Consider the following 17008-nt stretch of genomic DNA (forward strand, 5'->3'; position numbering starts at 1 on the left):
GACCCTTTTGATTCAGAGGTAATTGATTAGTCAGAGACATGTACAGCAGTGCAATCATTGAATTTCCCCATTAAAGTCTAAAACCTCAGTGACATCACACCACGCTCCAGCCAATCTGGTCGCTGTTTATTAACCTCAAATCCCAGGAGCACTCTTTATCTACAGATTATAAAGTCAGAGTGTCTTCATGATTTTTGTCATCGTGACTCGGCTCAGCTGCTTCATCAACAGTCCTCTAATGGGGTAAGACTCTCCTGTGTGTCTGTGTTAGAGTTAAAACAGAAACTCTGTTACTGGCGCCTTGTAAAACCTGATGCTTGCAGGCACCAGAAGCTCTTCCTGAGTTTGGGACGATCAGCTCAGGACTCTGTGTGAAGTTTCCTTTCTCATCTGTGGGAAACAGCAGCTTTAAATGCTGTTTTTTATGTGTTGGCTTTGAATTCTCCATTTATTACCTGTTCTGTTCTCATACACAGCAAAATCTCCAGTGTTAAATTAACACTGGAGAGTGTCTATATGGGTCCAGTCCTCTGAGTGTTCAATACAACACTGTTGAGTGTTAAATTTACACTTTTGACAGTGTTATATGTTTAATAGTGACCTAGTCAGTTTTGAAGATTAACAAAGACTAACACTGAGCAGTGCTGATCTTCTAACACTGGAAAATAACTCAAAATGTTAGAAATATTCCAGTGTTAGAAAACCAGCACTGCTCAGTGTTGGTCTTTGTTAATCTTCAAAACTGACTAGGTTACTTTCCACCTGTCAGATGGTTGGTGGTTTGCTCCCTGGCAAATTAACCTGCTTTACGGTTACACAAGTAGTGTTTAGAGAAAAAGTAAGTGCATGGTTAAAGAAAATGTTTCATGTTAACAAAATGACAATTTTTTAAATCATCTGGAAATAAAAATTTTATTGTGTTTGAGCATGTATTCATATCTTTGTGGGGACCAAAAACTAATAATTGACTTGAGGGGACCAACAGCGTAATGGGGACCAGAATCCTGGACGGCATTTTTACACTCAAAATGTGGTTTTAGTGTCAGAGTTACAATTAGGTAATGTTTGGGGAAAGCATTACGTCACTTAGATGCCCCCACAAGATATGAATACCCGAGTGTGTGTGTGTGTGTGTGTGTGTGTGTGTGTGTGTGTGTGTGTGTGTGTGTGTGTGTGTGTGCGTGTGTGCGTGTGTGTGTGTGTGTGTGTGTGTGTGTGCGTGTGTGTGTGTGTGTGTGTGTGTGTGTGTGTGTGTGTGTGTGTGTGTGTGCTGGCACACTGGAATATTCAGCCGCTTTTCTTTGCCTGTACAGTAACACATTTTTGTGTAATAACACTCGTACGTTCTGAATGTTTTACCGTTGCATAAGAACCAAGTTTATGTTGTGACCTCGCTCTACACTTCTGTGCGCTGTAAATCCTTTAATTTATTTATTTTCTGCGTATTGTTCATTTTCTTTAATTTAATTATTCTATTTTACTTATTTCTTTGTAGTGAAGTAAGAATCTTATTGCCCAGCGTAACCTGAGCGGTGCGGAGGACAACAAACTTCTTCATTCAAAGTTTATTGCAGATAACAGTAACTACCTTTGCTCCTTCTGAAGAAATTATGATGGGACCCTAAAAAAATTACTACGTACAATAATGGATTTCTATACATTTTACATCAGATGAAAATGTTTGTTGTAAGATTCAGATAATTATTTATTAAAAGTGAGACATTTTAAATGAGAATAAGAAAGTATATCTCTGTGCCCCCCTCTCCCTGTTAATGCCCTACCTGCCCCCCTGGCAACACTTTGCTAGACCCGCCCCTGCACAGTTACCAGCTGTCAGCTACATAGAAAAGGATCCTGGTGTTATTTGTCTCTCAGAAACAGTTCATAACTTCCCTTCAACTCATTCATCCAGCCAGTCCAGCTATGCATGTAACCCAACTAATACCTGTGGTCACTGCTTAACTTTAACGTTGCAAAGCTGCCAATTTACCGCTCAGTCTACATCCCCACCCTCACCGATGGTCACAAGCTCTGGGTAGCGACCAAAGGATGAGGTCATGGATACAAATGAGTTTCCTTGGAAGAGAGTTCGGCAGAATATGGATGGATGATTTCCAATGATCCCAGTCTGAATTGTGGGATTATTTCCACTTCATCCATGTTGAGTAGTTTAAATAGACGTTGCTGAAAATCAAAAACAGCAACAAACAAATAAAGAAAAAGTCAAAAAAAGTTCCCTCATGCAGAAAACTGCAAAATACCGATTATGTGTCTGAAATACAGAACGTTTATCTTGGTGCAATAGTTTTCCTCGTGATGTTTTTAGGTGACTTATTGAAGGTGCTTTCCATTTTCCACAGAGACGACTTGTAAAGCTGAAACTCAGATGATGCAAACTCAAGATCATTTTCTCCCTGTAAAGTCTTCACGCCGTTTCTCTGCGCTCTCGTTTTAAAGAAAGGCTTTTGTGCTGCGTCTGAGCCGCTGTGTGCTCGGCGGCTGGAGCGGATGGTGCGAAGAAAAGACGATTTTCATGCTGGCTTTGGTCGAACAGTCGTGAGCTTTGTGGAGGCTTGGCAGCTGACTGCCTCATGCTGATGTGAAGGTCGTGGAGGCGAGTCTGATCTGTGACCTCTGTTTGTTTTTTCTCAGATTTGGCGAAAGAGAAATGTCATCTCATCCAGATCATGAGGTGAGCTAAGAGCGAACATACTTAGGCTTCGCCCAAACGTTTCTCCAGCTCCTCCACAGAAGAGGAGGAAGGGATTCGATCTGTGGAAGCATGAGCAACAAATGATGAAATACAGAATGAATGGGAATAAAAGAACAACGTGATCTGTGTTTGTATCGATATATAAGTATGTGAAAAAGTATTTGTGAGGTGGAGGTGGGCTCGGATCATTGTCCTGCTGCATAACCTGAGGGAGCTTTAGCTCCAATGCCCAAATATTCCAGTATTCCCAGTTCCAGCTTTAAAAAACCCCATTGTAGTCCTGATGAGGTGTAACGGTTTTCCTCCTCGTGTTTCAGACCAATGCCGTCCTGAGAGCTTCCCATCTGCCTCTGGTTCGCTCAGCGTTACAGATGGTGACTTCGATGTACTCGGGGGTCAAAGCTCGCAACCGTCTGCTGGGTCTGATGGGAGGAATGGCCGAGGTCGGAGTTCGCAGCTTTTCCCAAGAGGCCATGAGACGAGCCACGCCCCTCCTGCAGAGTTTGGAGCCACAGAGTACGTGACAGCACTGCTGGCACCGTTAGCTTCATCTCACCTAATCACAGTTTCGCTGCTTCTGAATCGTGTTTGTCTTGTTCTCCACAGTCGATGCTGCCAACAGTTTTGCTCTCGTTGGTCTTGATCACCTGGAGAAAACCTATCCGATCCTGAACCAGTCAACAGACGAGGTCAGTACCTGCTACAGATGTGATGTTTCTGTTGTGGTCATGTCACAAACTTTTCTTTGCACCGCTGCCAGTTAAGGTAACGGTAAATTTCTGCACTAGAGTACGAGCGAGCAGCCAGGCTGTCGAAACAACAGGATCCAACGGAAGAAAGGCTCAGCATTGTTTTAAAAGGCTATACACGGATCATTTAAAATCATCACCTTTATGTAAAATTTAAGTAATAAATGTAGTTTTTCCATCCAGCTTAAAGTCCTTCAGACATCACTCAAAGGATTCAGTTGTAGTGTCAGGTGTTTGTCTAGAACAGGACACCTGGGGGCAGAAATCACCTGGAGAAAGCCTCTGGGCACTTCCTGCTCAGCAGCCGACACACAGAGAGCTGCTCTGAGGAGGTGGTGGAAACCAAACCTGGAGCTCAAAGAGATTCATTAGGCAGGCCCAAACAGGACTGTAGATAATTGTAAAGTGTCTCACATGCTTCAGCTGCCCCCAGGTGGATCGTATCAGTTTGATCTCCTCCAACATTTGCAGTGTCTCTGAGCCTGTTAAAGGCTTAATGTGCAAAGACGACTCTTAAAAACCGTTTACAATGTCAGGGAAGGCTGCTGCCTGATGTTACAGGGACTTTAAATCGCTGTAAATGCCTGCCTCTGATCAGGTTATGACTCACCTGAAGGACGCCTTCTTCCTGACCCTGGATGACGTGCAGCTGTGGGTGGTGGACGGCCTGGACGCAGCTCTGGATCAGCTGGAGCGTCTGGCCAACGTAGGCCGGGTGGCTGTGCAGCAGCTGCAGAACACTCAGGTGGGCCAGGCCGCCATGTCGGGACTCGATGACGTGCTGAGTCGCGTGGAGGACGCCACCGCCTACTACCTGCCCCTCCCACCCACACTGCGTGAGTATGAGGAGGGTTGTAGTGCTCTTTGGCAAAACAGCTATTTTTCTGTAAGTCTGAGAGATTTAAGCTAATGTTGCCTCACCTGTAGTTATCGTGTTATCACACAGAAATGCATCCCTGCAGCTCATATTTCAGACGAGATTATCGAGAATCAACTTTTTTCTGTGGAAAACGTGTGTTTTAGTGTGAGTACATATCTTTGTGGGGCAAAATCCCCACAAGTTTGAAGGCATTTTTGAGACTCGAAATGTGGTTTTAGAGTCAGGGTCATGGTTAAGGTCAGGGGCTGGGAAAGCGTTATGTCGATTAGATGTCTGCAAAAGATAGGAGTACTTGACACTGTGGCTGTATCCCAATTCAGGGTCTGCAGCCTTAAAGGCCGCATTTCAAGGCCGATTACGTCACAGCGGCGCGCCGAAGGCTGTCCCAATTCAAAGGCTGCTCGAAGTGCGGCCCTCAAATGCGTCCTTCATTTCCCTGAATTTTAAGGCTGTGGCAGTGTAGACTTCGCGGTCCCATATATCCCACAATTCATAGCGCGGCAGTCGGTGTGGAGAATTCTGCCGCAGACGGCAGAAGCGGAGCGGCCGAAGAGTAAACTGTGAAAAGTAAGTACTGAATATGATGTCACTTATTTATGTGCAAATGTTTAATAACGAAGAACATTAAAACATTACTGTTGGCCACATGTCTTGTGGCCTCTGACAGTGGACTCATCTCTGTGCTTGTCCTGCTAGACCTCAGTGCAGCGTTCGATACTGTCGACCATAATATCCTATTAGACGATTAGAACATGCTGTAGGTATTACAGGTACTGCACTGCAGTGGTTTGTATCATATCTATCTAATAGACTCCAGTTTGTGCATGTAAATGGAGAGTCCTCTTCACACACTGAGGTTAATTATGGAGTTCCACAGGGTTCAGTGCTAGGACCAATTCTGTTTACATTATACATGCTTCCCTTAGGCAGCATCATTAGAAGACATAGCATACATTTACACTGCTATGCTGATGACACCCAGCTCTATCTGTCCATGAAGCCAGATAACACACACCAATGAGTTACACTGCAGGAATGTCTTAAAGACATAAAGACCTGGATGGCCGCTAACTTTCTGCTTCTTAATTCAGATCAAACTGAGGTTATTGTACTCGGCCCTGAGAATCTTAGAAATATGGTCTCTAACCAGATTCTTACTCTGGATGGCATTACCTTGGCCTCCAGTAACGCTGTGAGGAACCTTGGAGTCATTTTTGACCAGGACATGTCCTTCAACGCACATATTAAACAAATATGTAAGACTGCGTTCTTCCATTTGTGCAACATCTCTAAAGTTAGAAATATCCTGTCTCAGAGTGACGCTGAAAAACTAGTTCATGCATTTATTACTTCCAGGCTGGACGACTGTAATTCATTATTATCAGGATGTCCTAAAAACTCACTGAAAAGCCTTCAGCTGATCCAAAATACTGCAGCAAGAGTCCTGACAGGGACTAGAAAGAGAGCAGATTTCTCCTGTTTTGGCTTCCCTTCATTGGCTTCCTGTTAAATCCAGAATTGAATTCAAAATCCTGCTCCTCACATACAAGGTCTTAAATAATCAGGCCCCATCTTATCTTAATGACCTTGTAGTACCATATCACCCTATTAGAGCACTTCGCTCTCGCTCTGCAGGCCTACTTGTTGTTCCTAGAGTATTTAAAAGTAGAATGGGAGGCAGAGCCTTCAGTTTTCAGGCCCCTCTTCTGTGGAACCAGCTTCAGTTTGGATTCAGGAGACAGACACTATCTCTACTTTCAAGATTAGGCTTCAAACTTTCCTTTTTACTAAAGCATATAGTTAGGGCTGGACCAGGTGACCCTGAATCCTCCCTTAGTTATGCTGCAATAGACGTAGGCTGCCGGGGATTCCCATGATGCATTGAGTTTTTCCTTTCCAGTCACCTTTCTCACTCACTATGTATTAACAGACCTCTCTGCATTGAATCATATCTGTTATTAACCTCTGTCTCTCTTCCACAGCATGTCTTTATCCTGTCTTCCTTCTCTCACCCCAACCGGTCACAGCAGATGGCCCCGCCCCTCCCTGAGCCTGGTTCTGCCGGAGGTTTCTTCCTGTTAAAAGGGAGTTTTTCCTTCCCACTGTCGCCAAAGTGCTGCTCAAAGGGGGTCATATGATTGTTGGGTTTTTCTCTGTATCTATGAAGCGCCTTGAGGCGACTTTTGTTGTGATTTGGCGCTATATAAATAAAATTGAATTGAATTGAATGTCGGCGAAGTTATGTGACATTAGTGACGTTTGCACTAACTTGGTTTTAAAGCCTTTACTTTAAAATATACGCCGTTCAATAGCTGAGCTTAATCTTACAGAGAATGATCAAAGCTCATGTAGAAAGAAACAAATGAACAAAAGATTTTCTCCTTCATTTCTGTCAAACAAAGCTGTATGACACGTTTCTAGCTGTTAGTATCATGGTTGCTAGGCAACCTGGGCAGCGCAACGGAGGCTAGACCGTCCCAATACACAAGCCTTGCACTTCCGGCCTTAGCGGTCTTTGAGTACGCGGCCCTTGAGGATCGTTGAGGCTGCATACTTTAAGGCTGCAGACCCTGAATTGGGATACAGCCTGTGTCTGCGTGTGGGATATTTTTCTGCAGAATTCAACCAGCAGAGGGAGCCGAAGCTCTGCTGACTCCCCAAACTGCTGCTGGCGACTTCAGCTCTTTATGCTGATAATAGCCAACGAACCAATCAGAGAGCAGAGTCCTCAGTGTCACATGTTGACGCCAATAACACTGAAGGTGACAGGATCAAAACCTCACTTCATGTGACACTCTGAGGAAATTTCTAGACTGAGTGTGTTCACCGTTTGTCTTTATATCTATGTGAGGCCTGGTTGGAATTTTAAAACAGCGAGGACATTTGAGCTGTGTCACCGAAAGTGTTTTTAAAATCTTCTTATTGTAGGTCAGGGGCGTCAAATGCAAGGGCCACACCAGGAAATGAGACCAGACATGAAGTTTCTGAACATGCTTTAATGTCATGTGAAATGCACGTCCTGCCCAGACTCCAGTTCAGCACGAGTTCTACAAACGTTACTTTTGATGGCTGCTTGCTGTAACCTATCTTTATGAATGCAAAGCCTTCTGCCTCTGAACGTCTCTGCCATCCATCAGGTCAGGAATGGGAGCTGAGGGTGCAGCAGTACGAGAGTGAAGACGATGGCGATGAGCCCAGTATGTGGACGAGGGTCCGCAGCCTCCTGCTGACTCTCAGCCTGCAGCTTTATCACCGCCTGATGAAGATCAGAGAGCAGCTGCAGAGAGCCGTCAGGGCGATGGGAGACGCTGCCGACAAGGTGAGAGCAAACCAAACTCCCGCAGAACTCGGTGTGTGATGTTTAACGTGAAAGGAAACACGACAGAGTTGTGGGGTTTGTTTAGGCGACCTGAATGCCAGTGAGAGAAGAAATCAGATTCATTTTAAGGTCCGGAAGACCTGGGATCTAATCCACATAAACCTAAAAGAGGAACCAAATCTAAACTAAACTACATCTAAACATGTTGGAGGATCTCAACAGTTCCCCCAACGAAATGGCAAGTCCAGAGAGCGTGAGTTCTTAGAAATTCTTTCACATACCCAGCAGACATCCTCGCGTGGACCCACTTTTGGTAGCTGTGGGTGAACTGTGGGCCTGTGTGGGCAGAAAAAACCCACACTTATCCCACACTGACCTGAGTGGCTGTGCTCACCGCAACTTTGTCCTTTGGGGCCTCAGAAAGGGGCTTCTATGGGCACACTACTACACTGCCCAGCTGGGGCACATCTGGACCTTATAGTGCAGGATTCATTCCATGTAATCTGAATCATATCCAGTAATTTGATTGATAAAATCAATCCCCCAGCTGAGTTTGGGCTGCAGATAAATGATAAATGGCCTGTATTTGTATAGCGCTTTACTAGTCCCTAAGAACCCCAAAGCGCTTTACACATCCGGTCATCCACACATTCACACACTGGTGATGAAGCTACATTGTAGCCACAGCCACCCTGGGGCGCACTGACAGAGGCAAGGCTGCCGGACACTGGCGCCACCGGGCCCTCTGACCACCACCAGTAGGCAACGGGTGAAGTGTCTTGCCCAAGGACACAACGACCGAGACTGTCCAAGCCGGGGCTCGAACCGGCAACCTTCCGATTACAAGACGAACTCCCAACTCTTGAGCCACGATCGCCTCAAGAGTTGGGATAAAAGTATAACAACTTGGACGTAGCTTCCAGGTCCTGTCTTCTGACTTATGACCAGCAGGGGGCGATATCTATGATCTCCTAGCTTCTCTGGGCTCGGCCGCGTGTTTCACATGATACTGAATAAACGTTTTAGACAGTTTTGTAAACATTGCGTATTTTAAGACTCACAAAGGAGGATTATCGAACAACAACAACAGCCAACAACCTCGAAGTTTGATGGTCCCATCGATTTAAAACACCACGAAGGCGATGATGAAAAAACACATCACAAGGTCAAAAAACAGGACTTCAGGACCCTGGGGCTGATGTCACCAGAGGAATTAAAACATTTAAACCTTTTCTAATGATGATGATGATGATAAGTATCTGTCAATCACACTTTCCAGGTTTTTACTTTAAACCTGTCTTTATGTTTGAATGTGAGGAACTGACTGTGACAGTCACACTTTAAAAATACAAACAAAAGTCCTCATAATTATGACGAGCACATGAGGAAATATGTCCACCTGGGCCAAACTAAACTGCACGTTTCTGTGTCCTGAGATAATTTGAGTCCAGTGTGTTCTCGTTTTGTTGTTAATGTTAGTTTCAGTTATTTAGCCTCCTAAGACCCGAACTCTTCCACAGCAGCATTTTTAATTTCTCTTTGATATTTGGGCTGATTGGGTCCTGATGAATGTAAAAACAAAAAATTAGCAGATTTTTTTTTTGCCTAATTTTTGTTTCTAACAAAAATAAGAGCCACATATGAGGATATTCATTTTAAATTTTGATAGAAGAGTAGCATATAATGTCCTCGTAAGTGGATATCAGGCCCTTGTAGAGCAAAATTGAGTATTTTGGTCTAAATAACCCAAAATGTGATGTCAACATATGTGGAGGCCAGGTCCTAGGAGGTTAAAGCTTTTAGTTTTCTGTGTTATTTTTAGTAGCGTTCACCTTTGACTCGTCCTCCTCAGTTTATCCTAAAACCCCCACGTTTCTCCTCCCAGCAGCTTTTATGACTCTCAGGCTGGGACCAGCGTTTATCGCTGAGAGGCGGCGGCAGCAAGCTCTTCCCTAAAACAAACGTTTCTGTCATTTTCACCATGATAGAAATCTTCTGCCGTCCAGAACAAACAAACGAGGAGACGTGAAGCAGCTGCTGTAAGACGAGTGGTCTCGTTTATCTAGCTCTGTGAGGACCAGTTGTTAAAAAATGAAAGCAAATTAGCCCAACACACAGGTCTGTCTGAGGGTTCAGAGGTCGACACGCGAAGTTTCCGATACAAAAGTCCAACCTGTTCAAAGTGTCTTTCTTTTCTTTTTATCCAATTCAACATAAAATATCCAATAAACCTGAAGAAACATGATTCAGAAGTGACTGTGCAAACCAATGAAACCATCCCAGAAGCTGTGGGATGAAACTGCACTTAAAATGGGACGTAAGACATTAAAAAACACCTCATGCACGCCTGACAAGTCAGAAATGTTCCAACTTAAGAATCTTGGAACATTTTGGCCAGTTTGTCCAGAAAGTCCTAAAACTGAGAACATAGAAACCTGAACAACAGCCCTACAAACTGAAATATGAAACGTCAGACAGGATAAGAGCGGCAGGATGTTTCTCAGACACCTACATGTGTGCTCATTACACCTGGGAGCGCCAAAGTGTGTGTGTGTGTGTGTGTATGTGTGTGTGTGTGTGTGTGTTGGCGGCAGCTACATGACTGGACACACACGCACACACACACACACACACACATCAGACTCAGTTTGATCGAGTACAGATTAGCGTTGTTATGTGAGCAGATAAATTGAGAAGAATTTTAAACGAGAAGAATCCAAAGAGAGAAAACGTGACTCGACACTAAAACATGAATGAAAGCAATGGGAGGAAGCTCCAGCCTGCTCGGTGCAGGTGTTGCAGGCACACCTGTATTCACGGCGCTGTAATGACAACAGGAAACGGCTCATAAAGACATCTCCGAGGTCACTTTGACTTTGGCCTCCGGGCCTCACGTGTAAATGTTTTTTAGGGTGTGGATGAGAACAGAAAATAAATATCAGCGTCAGTTTAGATGTCCTGCTGTTAAAGAAAACACAAGTGTTCTCTGAATAGCGAGGGATGGATTGATGGCACACAGATGGGAGTCTCCTGCCTTCGGGAAAATGAGCTCCATTAAAGATAAATGGATGTGCTTCCTCAGCAGACGGCTGTAATCTAAGCGGAGCTCGCTGCCTACGTGCCGCGTGGAGCGTCTGAGCTGATGGGGCGATAACGGCCGAGTGTGGTCTGCTCAGACTCACGGCCTCAGCTTGTTTAAAACATCATCAGCGACATGCAGAGCGACACAGATCTACATCATGATATTCAGCCTCTGCCCTCAAAGTGCACAATGAGAAGTTTATCTGTGGGTGATTTTAACTGTATTTCACAGATGCAACCTGTTACTTTACGCTACACTGAGAAACACTCATTACACTACACTCAGTGTTTGTACAGAAGCAGTTTTTGTAGCGTTGCCTCTACAGGACAGTTTAAATCACAAGTGCAGACTGTCAGCGTCACTTCAAGGAGTTTAAAATTTGTCATGAATTGTTCTGGACTTTCATTCATTTTTATGTACAATAACTGGACAGACTAACTTTAATTTTAAGGACTGGTTTAACTACTTTAATACTAGTCAGTCTAAACTGTGAGGCGCTTTCACCTGCTGCCATTCATGCCCACGCCATCACCCTGCTGGTGTCTGCTTCAGCTCACGAGCTCTTTCTCTGCTTCTGCTTTTCCCATCGTTCAGCTCCAACTTCATCTTGGTTTCTGTGCCGGCTTTTTTTCTGGCTAATCCAAGTTTTCCTAAGTCGGGTCTGTCCTTCTTGTTCTTCAGTGGAGTGCAGTCTATCGTAAACTCTGTATTTCCACTCATGTCCCGATTCAGACCTCATCATCGCGTTCTTCACTCGCTCCCATGTTGTGCGGAGGTTTTCTTAAACAAGGACAGACGTCTGCACCACGATTTGTCTCCTGTGTGTTTCAGACCTTTCAGTGTTGCTGATCCCGTTGGTGGATTCCTTCTTTTTGAGACTTTTTAAGCAGATTGTGGATTTTTGCTGTTCTTATTTTGGTTTAATTTTGGTTTTTCATGGTAATAACGGCCACCTTCACTTCAACTGCCTGTCAGTCAATTGTTTAAGTACCTTTAAACTCAGGAGTTTAGATCATTCCTAAACCATTAATGCAATTTTATCTTTAATGCAAATGATAATTCGCACTCAAAACACATCTTGATATTCATATCTTCAAGATTAGGCTTCAAACTTTCCTTTTTGCTAAAGCATATAGTTAGGGCTGGACCAGGTGACCCTGAATCCTCCCTTAGTTATGCTGCAAAAGATGTAGGCTGCCGGGGATTCCCATGATGCATTGAGTTTTTCTTCTTCACTCACTATGTATTAACAGACCTCTCTGCACTGAATCATGTCTGTTATTAACCTCTGTCTCTCTTCCACAGCATGTCTTTATCCCGTCTTCCTTCTCTCACCCCAACCAATCACAGCAGATGGCCCCGCCCCTCCCTGAGCCTGGTTCTGCCGGAGGTTTCTTCCTGTTAAAAGGGAGTTTTTCCTTCCCACTGTCGCCAAAGTGCTGCTCATAGGGCGTCATATGATTGTTGGGTTTGTCTCTGTATGTAGTATTGTAGGATCTACCTGACATTATAAAGCACCCTGAGGTGACTTTTGTTGTAATTTGGCGCTGTATAAATAAAAATAAATTGAATCTTTGTGGGGACCAAAATGATATGAATACCCGACGTGTGTGTGTGTAAAGATGCACACAGAGGATTGTGAAGTTATTTGAATGAAAGGCAGAAACGTGACAATGTTTGTCTAGATTGTGTTTGTGCATTACGTCGTCCTGATCACTGAGCCAAACACTGACTGCGCCCAGTGTTATTGTAGGTCTCTATCTTACCGTATAAAACGCCTTGAGGCGTCTGTTGTTGTGATTTGGTTTTATAAAATCAAACTGATTGAATTAGACCTGCTGCTGAAGCTCCACGTGTTGCTGCTTTGATAGCACCATTACTGCGTGCAGCACCACGGGAAAGCAAAGACCTTCACAGTTTTGGTGCAGCCTTCTGAACTGAAGCATCGTGATTCACCGCATGCAGTAGAAGTAGTGAGGAGCGATAAAACGAGTTGGATGCCCTAAAATGTTTCAGCTCTTTGAGTTTTAATGAGTCTTTTATCAAAAGCATCTTTGGTGTGAGGAAACACTGAACTCTATCCTTTCCCCTGTGAAACATGAAAGGCTTCTGTGGTGTTTTTACTTCACCAGTGAGCAGTTTGTTTCTTCTTGCTGGTATCTGGCCGTGCTGTGAAAGGCACGTCGCAGTGACCCTGCAAAAGCCTGTCATCTCCTCCACAGTGTGACTTATAAGCACAGGCTGGTCACATTTCTGAGGCTCGGCTGTGGGCGCAGCCGTCCTGTTTCATTCAGACTAATGAGGACGTGTCTCTGCAGGTGAGCTGGTCAACATGTTGTTGTGTCAGCAGCAATCAGCCGCCTCATTAGCCTGTCGCTGTGCGCTCACGTGTTCAAGTGGCTGTTTGTCAGCAGCACAGAAGGTCACGGCCCGCTGTCTCAGTTTGACCCAAATACCCGAACCCCAAATTTCCCAGGACAGACCTGAGAACATTTTGTATTCGGAGAGAAAAACAACAATCTCTGCGTAAATATCTCGTTACGCATCCTGGCTTGTCTCTGATTGGTCGGCTGATGCTCAGTCAGCTGTCACTCCAATAAACAGGACCAAAGACTGGAAGCATAAATTCCAAAATGTTCCTCCTGCTGTTTATTTTTAGCACCACTTGCTTTTCTCCCAACTTTTTTGCTGCGAATACTTTTCATGAAATAGTAAAATATCTCAGTTCGAATATGAGTTTATGAGATGTGCAAATTATTGCATTCATACTTTGTTTACATTTTACACAGCATCCAAACTTATCTGCAGTTTGTGTTGTATGTATGTTATATGCAATTACATTGGCCCAAATCTAAATTAGACAGAGTTTTGTCTCTCGGTGAGCCCTGAGTGTTTAACCTGCAGAGACGAAGTAAATGCAGACGAGACAAGGAAGAGGAAAAGGGAGCGCAGAAGGAAAGCAGCAAGTATAAAAGAGAAGGTGGCGAGGGAAGTAAGAAAAATGAGAAAGGAAATGATGTTTCACATAAAGGATGATGGGATGGAAGGTTGTCTGTGTGTGCGGCTACTGCAGGTAGGGGAAAATCTAGACAGTGTGGAGTGAACGTCGGACAGGAAACAATCAGTGTCCTGATGTATAATTACACTTTGATCCTTTTCCTTTTAAGTAAGTGATGCAGATTGTTGCTGTGAGCCTTTCTGGAGTGAGGCAAACAAACATAATTCCTCTTATTACTGAACTTTCATCCACATAATGCAGTGTTGCCACGAGTTTACAGGCAGGCGAAATAAATGAATGGATGTTTTTATCATCTAAGAGCCCAAATTCCAGGTTTGAAGCTGTTGCTTATGGACCAGATTACGTGTCACTGTGATCCTGAAACAAGATATTTTTTATTAGTTTATAGTCTTCAAAAGAAGTATTCAGCTGGAGGCGTGGTTCTTCTAAATACCAGTACAAACTGGAGTCCTTTCACATGTGAGTGTAGTTAATTCAGTGCTTTTCCTCCACAAAATAAATGCATCACTGATTACATTTGGGGACGTGTGACAGACGGGCCCTCATCTCATTCCTGCTGTTCCTGCCGTCTTTGTTCCTGAGCAATCCCTCCTCACGCGTTGCTTTCTGTGTCCTCACGTGTCGCTCTGCTTCCAGCTGGTACCGGTCCAATTTTTCTCCCCCGTTGTGTCCCAGAAAATTTGCTGTCTCCGTAAACTCTGAGAGGTTTACGGAGAGTTTATGCCAACGAAAAGACACGAGTGTCCCAGTTCGTGTATGGCACTCACTTATTACAGATTTAAGGAAAGTGCAGAGAGGCCCCACTGAACAGTAACACAGTATTTCACTACACAGATCAGAATTCATCACCGGGGTAAAGGAACTCAATCAAGCTGTTTGCGAACTTTCTTCATAATAACACCAAAAACTAAATCCTGGAGATCCTCGGGTACTGTGATCTGTTCCCAGATGGTGTTGCATGTTTGATCCACCTTCTCATTGATCCAGGCTTGGAACTGGGACTGGGAGTAGCTTATGACCCCATGAGGTTGGGTTTGTGTCTCCTCCTGGTCTCAGAATTGTTGAATGTGTTAGCCATGCATAGGTCCATTGCACCTGTCCATGATGGGTCATGTTTAGGCTACTAACAGATACATGTATGTGTTTACTGTAAAACAGCTGTAAGGAATTCTGGTTTATGTGACAGAAAAGTTAAAGGAGGTGAAAAGACAGAAGCTGAAGAACAAAGCAGCTAGAGGAGTGAAAAAGTCGAATTCTTCCGAGTTCATTCACCATTTTAGTAAGTTTACTGCTGAAGAGACACAAGATTCATGGATGTTCTAACAACAGCACCTGTTCCCTGCAGGTTGGTCTGCTTCGGGTCCTCAAGTTGTCCGGTGACCTGCTGCAATTCCTGCAGGGCCTCCTGGTGGCGCTGGTGTACCAAGCAGAGGCCCTCAGAGAGGCCTCTCTGAATGCGGTCAGAGTTCGGGCGACCATGTTGGCAGAGCTGCGTGTGGTTCGTCTGGTCCGAGCAGTACCCCTCCAAATCCAGGAGCTGCTTCAAGAGCTGAGGGAAGTGGCCAAGATCATCCTTCAGTTCGTGTTCAACACCACACCACTTTACGACATGGTGAGTAGAAAGCACCTGCAACACACCTGTAACACACCTGAGACATGTCGGGATTTCCAACTCCACTCCCCATTTGTTTTCAGCTGCAGAAGCCATCTCCTCAGGAGGTGGAGGAATTCTTGAACCAAGAGGAGCTTGTATTCGACAACTCGTCTCGTCGTGGCTCCAGTAACAGCCTCTTCCTGAAGGCCATGGACGGCCGTCCTCGCCGCCGCCGGAGCCTGTACTCCCGCGCTGCACGAGGTTCCGGGGGTCCTGTGAGCCCCGACCCAACTAATGGCTGTCGTCGCTCGAGTCTAAAGGAGCCCCAAGCCGCAGAGGTGGAGGGCACGCCCCTCCCTTCCGAAGGCGCCGCCCTTCGACGGCCATCTGCCGCCGAGCTGCTCCTCGCCCCGCTCAAACAGTTCGTCTCCCAGAGCCAGAAGGCCTTCGAGTACCTGACCCCCAACTCCTCCGAAAATGCTGCCAACGCTACAGAAACAACCGACTCCTAAACACCATGCTGAGGTTTGACCCCACCCTTATCCCCCACCGACCGCGGCCTTTGACCCCGACCCCCGAGCGATTACAGCCGGCCACCTCAGTCCTGGATGATCAGACGAACCTGCCTCAGCTGCTGCTGGTTTGTGCGTTCGTGTTCAGCCGCAAAGCTGTCACCAAATTATCATTTGATCGCTGACGCCGTTCTCGCTGTGGACAGGCGGCAACATGCAAAACCTACAAGAGGTTTCCTAAAGGAGGTTTTTAAGACAGAAGAAATAAAAAAGGGCCCAAGACCGATTCGTATGGGACGCCTCCCAAAAAACACGGTCACATGAATCTAGAGTATCAGCCTGCATCAATGTAATTCCAGAGAAAACTCTGTCATTAGGTTTAATTGGGTTTAATGTCGAGCCACAAAGTCCCAAATAATCCCAGATCTGTTTCACATTTAGCAGAAAATGTTCTATATTTATTTCACAATTCTTTCAAATATGTTAAATGTATGCTGTTCATAATCTGCTTTGCTTTGTAGAAGAAGCAAGAAGCCTTTAGCCACATTTCATAACCTTTTTCCAGTCACAGAGTTGATGAGATGTGACTGAAAGCTGTTTTGTTTTTTTGGTCAACGTGCAGCTTGGTTATGATGTTATTTTGTGTTTTGCTCCTGATAATCAAGCACTGATGCAAAGTAGTGATGAAGGCTCTGTGTTGTTGGTTGGAGATGTGTGGATGGGTTTGATACCAAGACTTGTTGGGTAGACGAATGTTCGCCAAGTTCTGAACTTTATTATGTAAAAAAGACAGATGCAGCAGAATCTAGTCAAAGTGATCAGCGGTGGTTGTAATTGTCCAAAATATCGAGCACTTTGAAATATTTCACGTTCAAACCTGTCAGGAAGTGACCCGTTTTATTTGGACAGAAATTTGCTGAAACTCATTTAATCTCTTTTAATTAATATAGTTTTGATAATTTAGAAGTTATCATTGGTTTTATGGTTGTCACTCTTGTCTGTATGAAACCACTTATGTAAACGATGATCTGAAAGTGTTTCTGACTGAGCCACAAGTTCAAATAAAAGCTTCGTCAAACCTCAGAGGACTGAACAGTGACTTTGGTTCATGTTGTTTATTCAGGTTTGAATTTCAGGGGG

At 44.7% G+C, this 17008-nt stretch overlaps 1 protein-coding gene across 1 annotated transcript; it reads left to right on the forward strand.

Annotated features, from left to right (window-relative positions):
• The first annotated feature begins 128 nt into the window (after positions 1–128).
• On the forward strand, positions 129–16951 carry plin6 (perilipin 6). The gene is made up of 8 exons (XM_026184129.2): positions 129–243; positions 2653–2692; positions 3031–3229; positions 3320–3402; positions 4061–4298; positions 7480–7661; positions 15108–15374; positions 15458–16951. Exons 1-8 carry the CDS (start codon positions 188–190, stop codon positions 15866–15868), a joined length of 1476 nt encoding a protein of 491 aa, XP_026039914.2. The 5' UTR covers positions 129–187; the 3' UTR covers positions 15869–16951.
• Positions 16952–17008: the final 57 nt, after the last annotated feature.

This window comes from Astatotilapia calliptera, chromosome 11 (assembly GCF_964374335.1).
Source record: "Astatotilapia calliptera chromosome 11, fAstCal68.1, whole genome shotgun sequence".
Taxonomy (NCBI): domain Eukaryota; kingdom Metazoa; phylum Chordata; class Actinopteri; order Cichliformes; family Cichlidae; genus Astatotilapia; species Astatotilapia calliptera.

Bases quoted from the DNA above. Each gene is read 5' to 3' on its own strand.
- plin6 (XM_026184129.2), top strand. From the start codon at position 188: ATGATTTTTGTCATCGTGACTCGGCTCAGCTGCTTCATCAACAGTCCT. The intron at 3,403-4,060 runs GTCAGTACCTGC...GCCTCTGATCAG, and splicing joins TGAACCAGTCAACAGACGAG to GTTATGACTCACCTGAAGGA. The intron at 4,299-7,479 runs GTGAGTATGAGG...GCCATCCATCAG, and splicing joins GCCCCTCCCACCCACACTGC to GTCAGGAATGGGAGCTGAGG.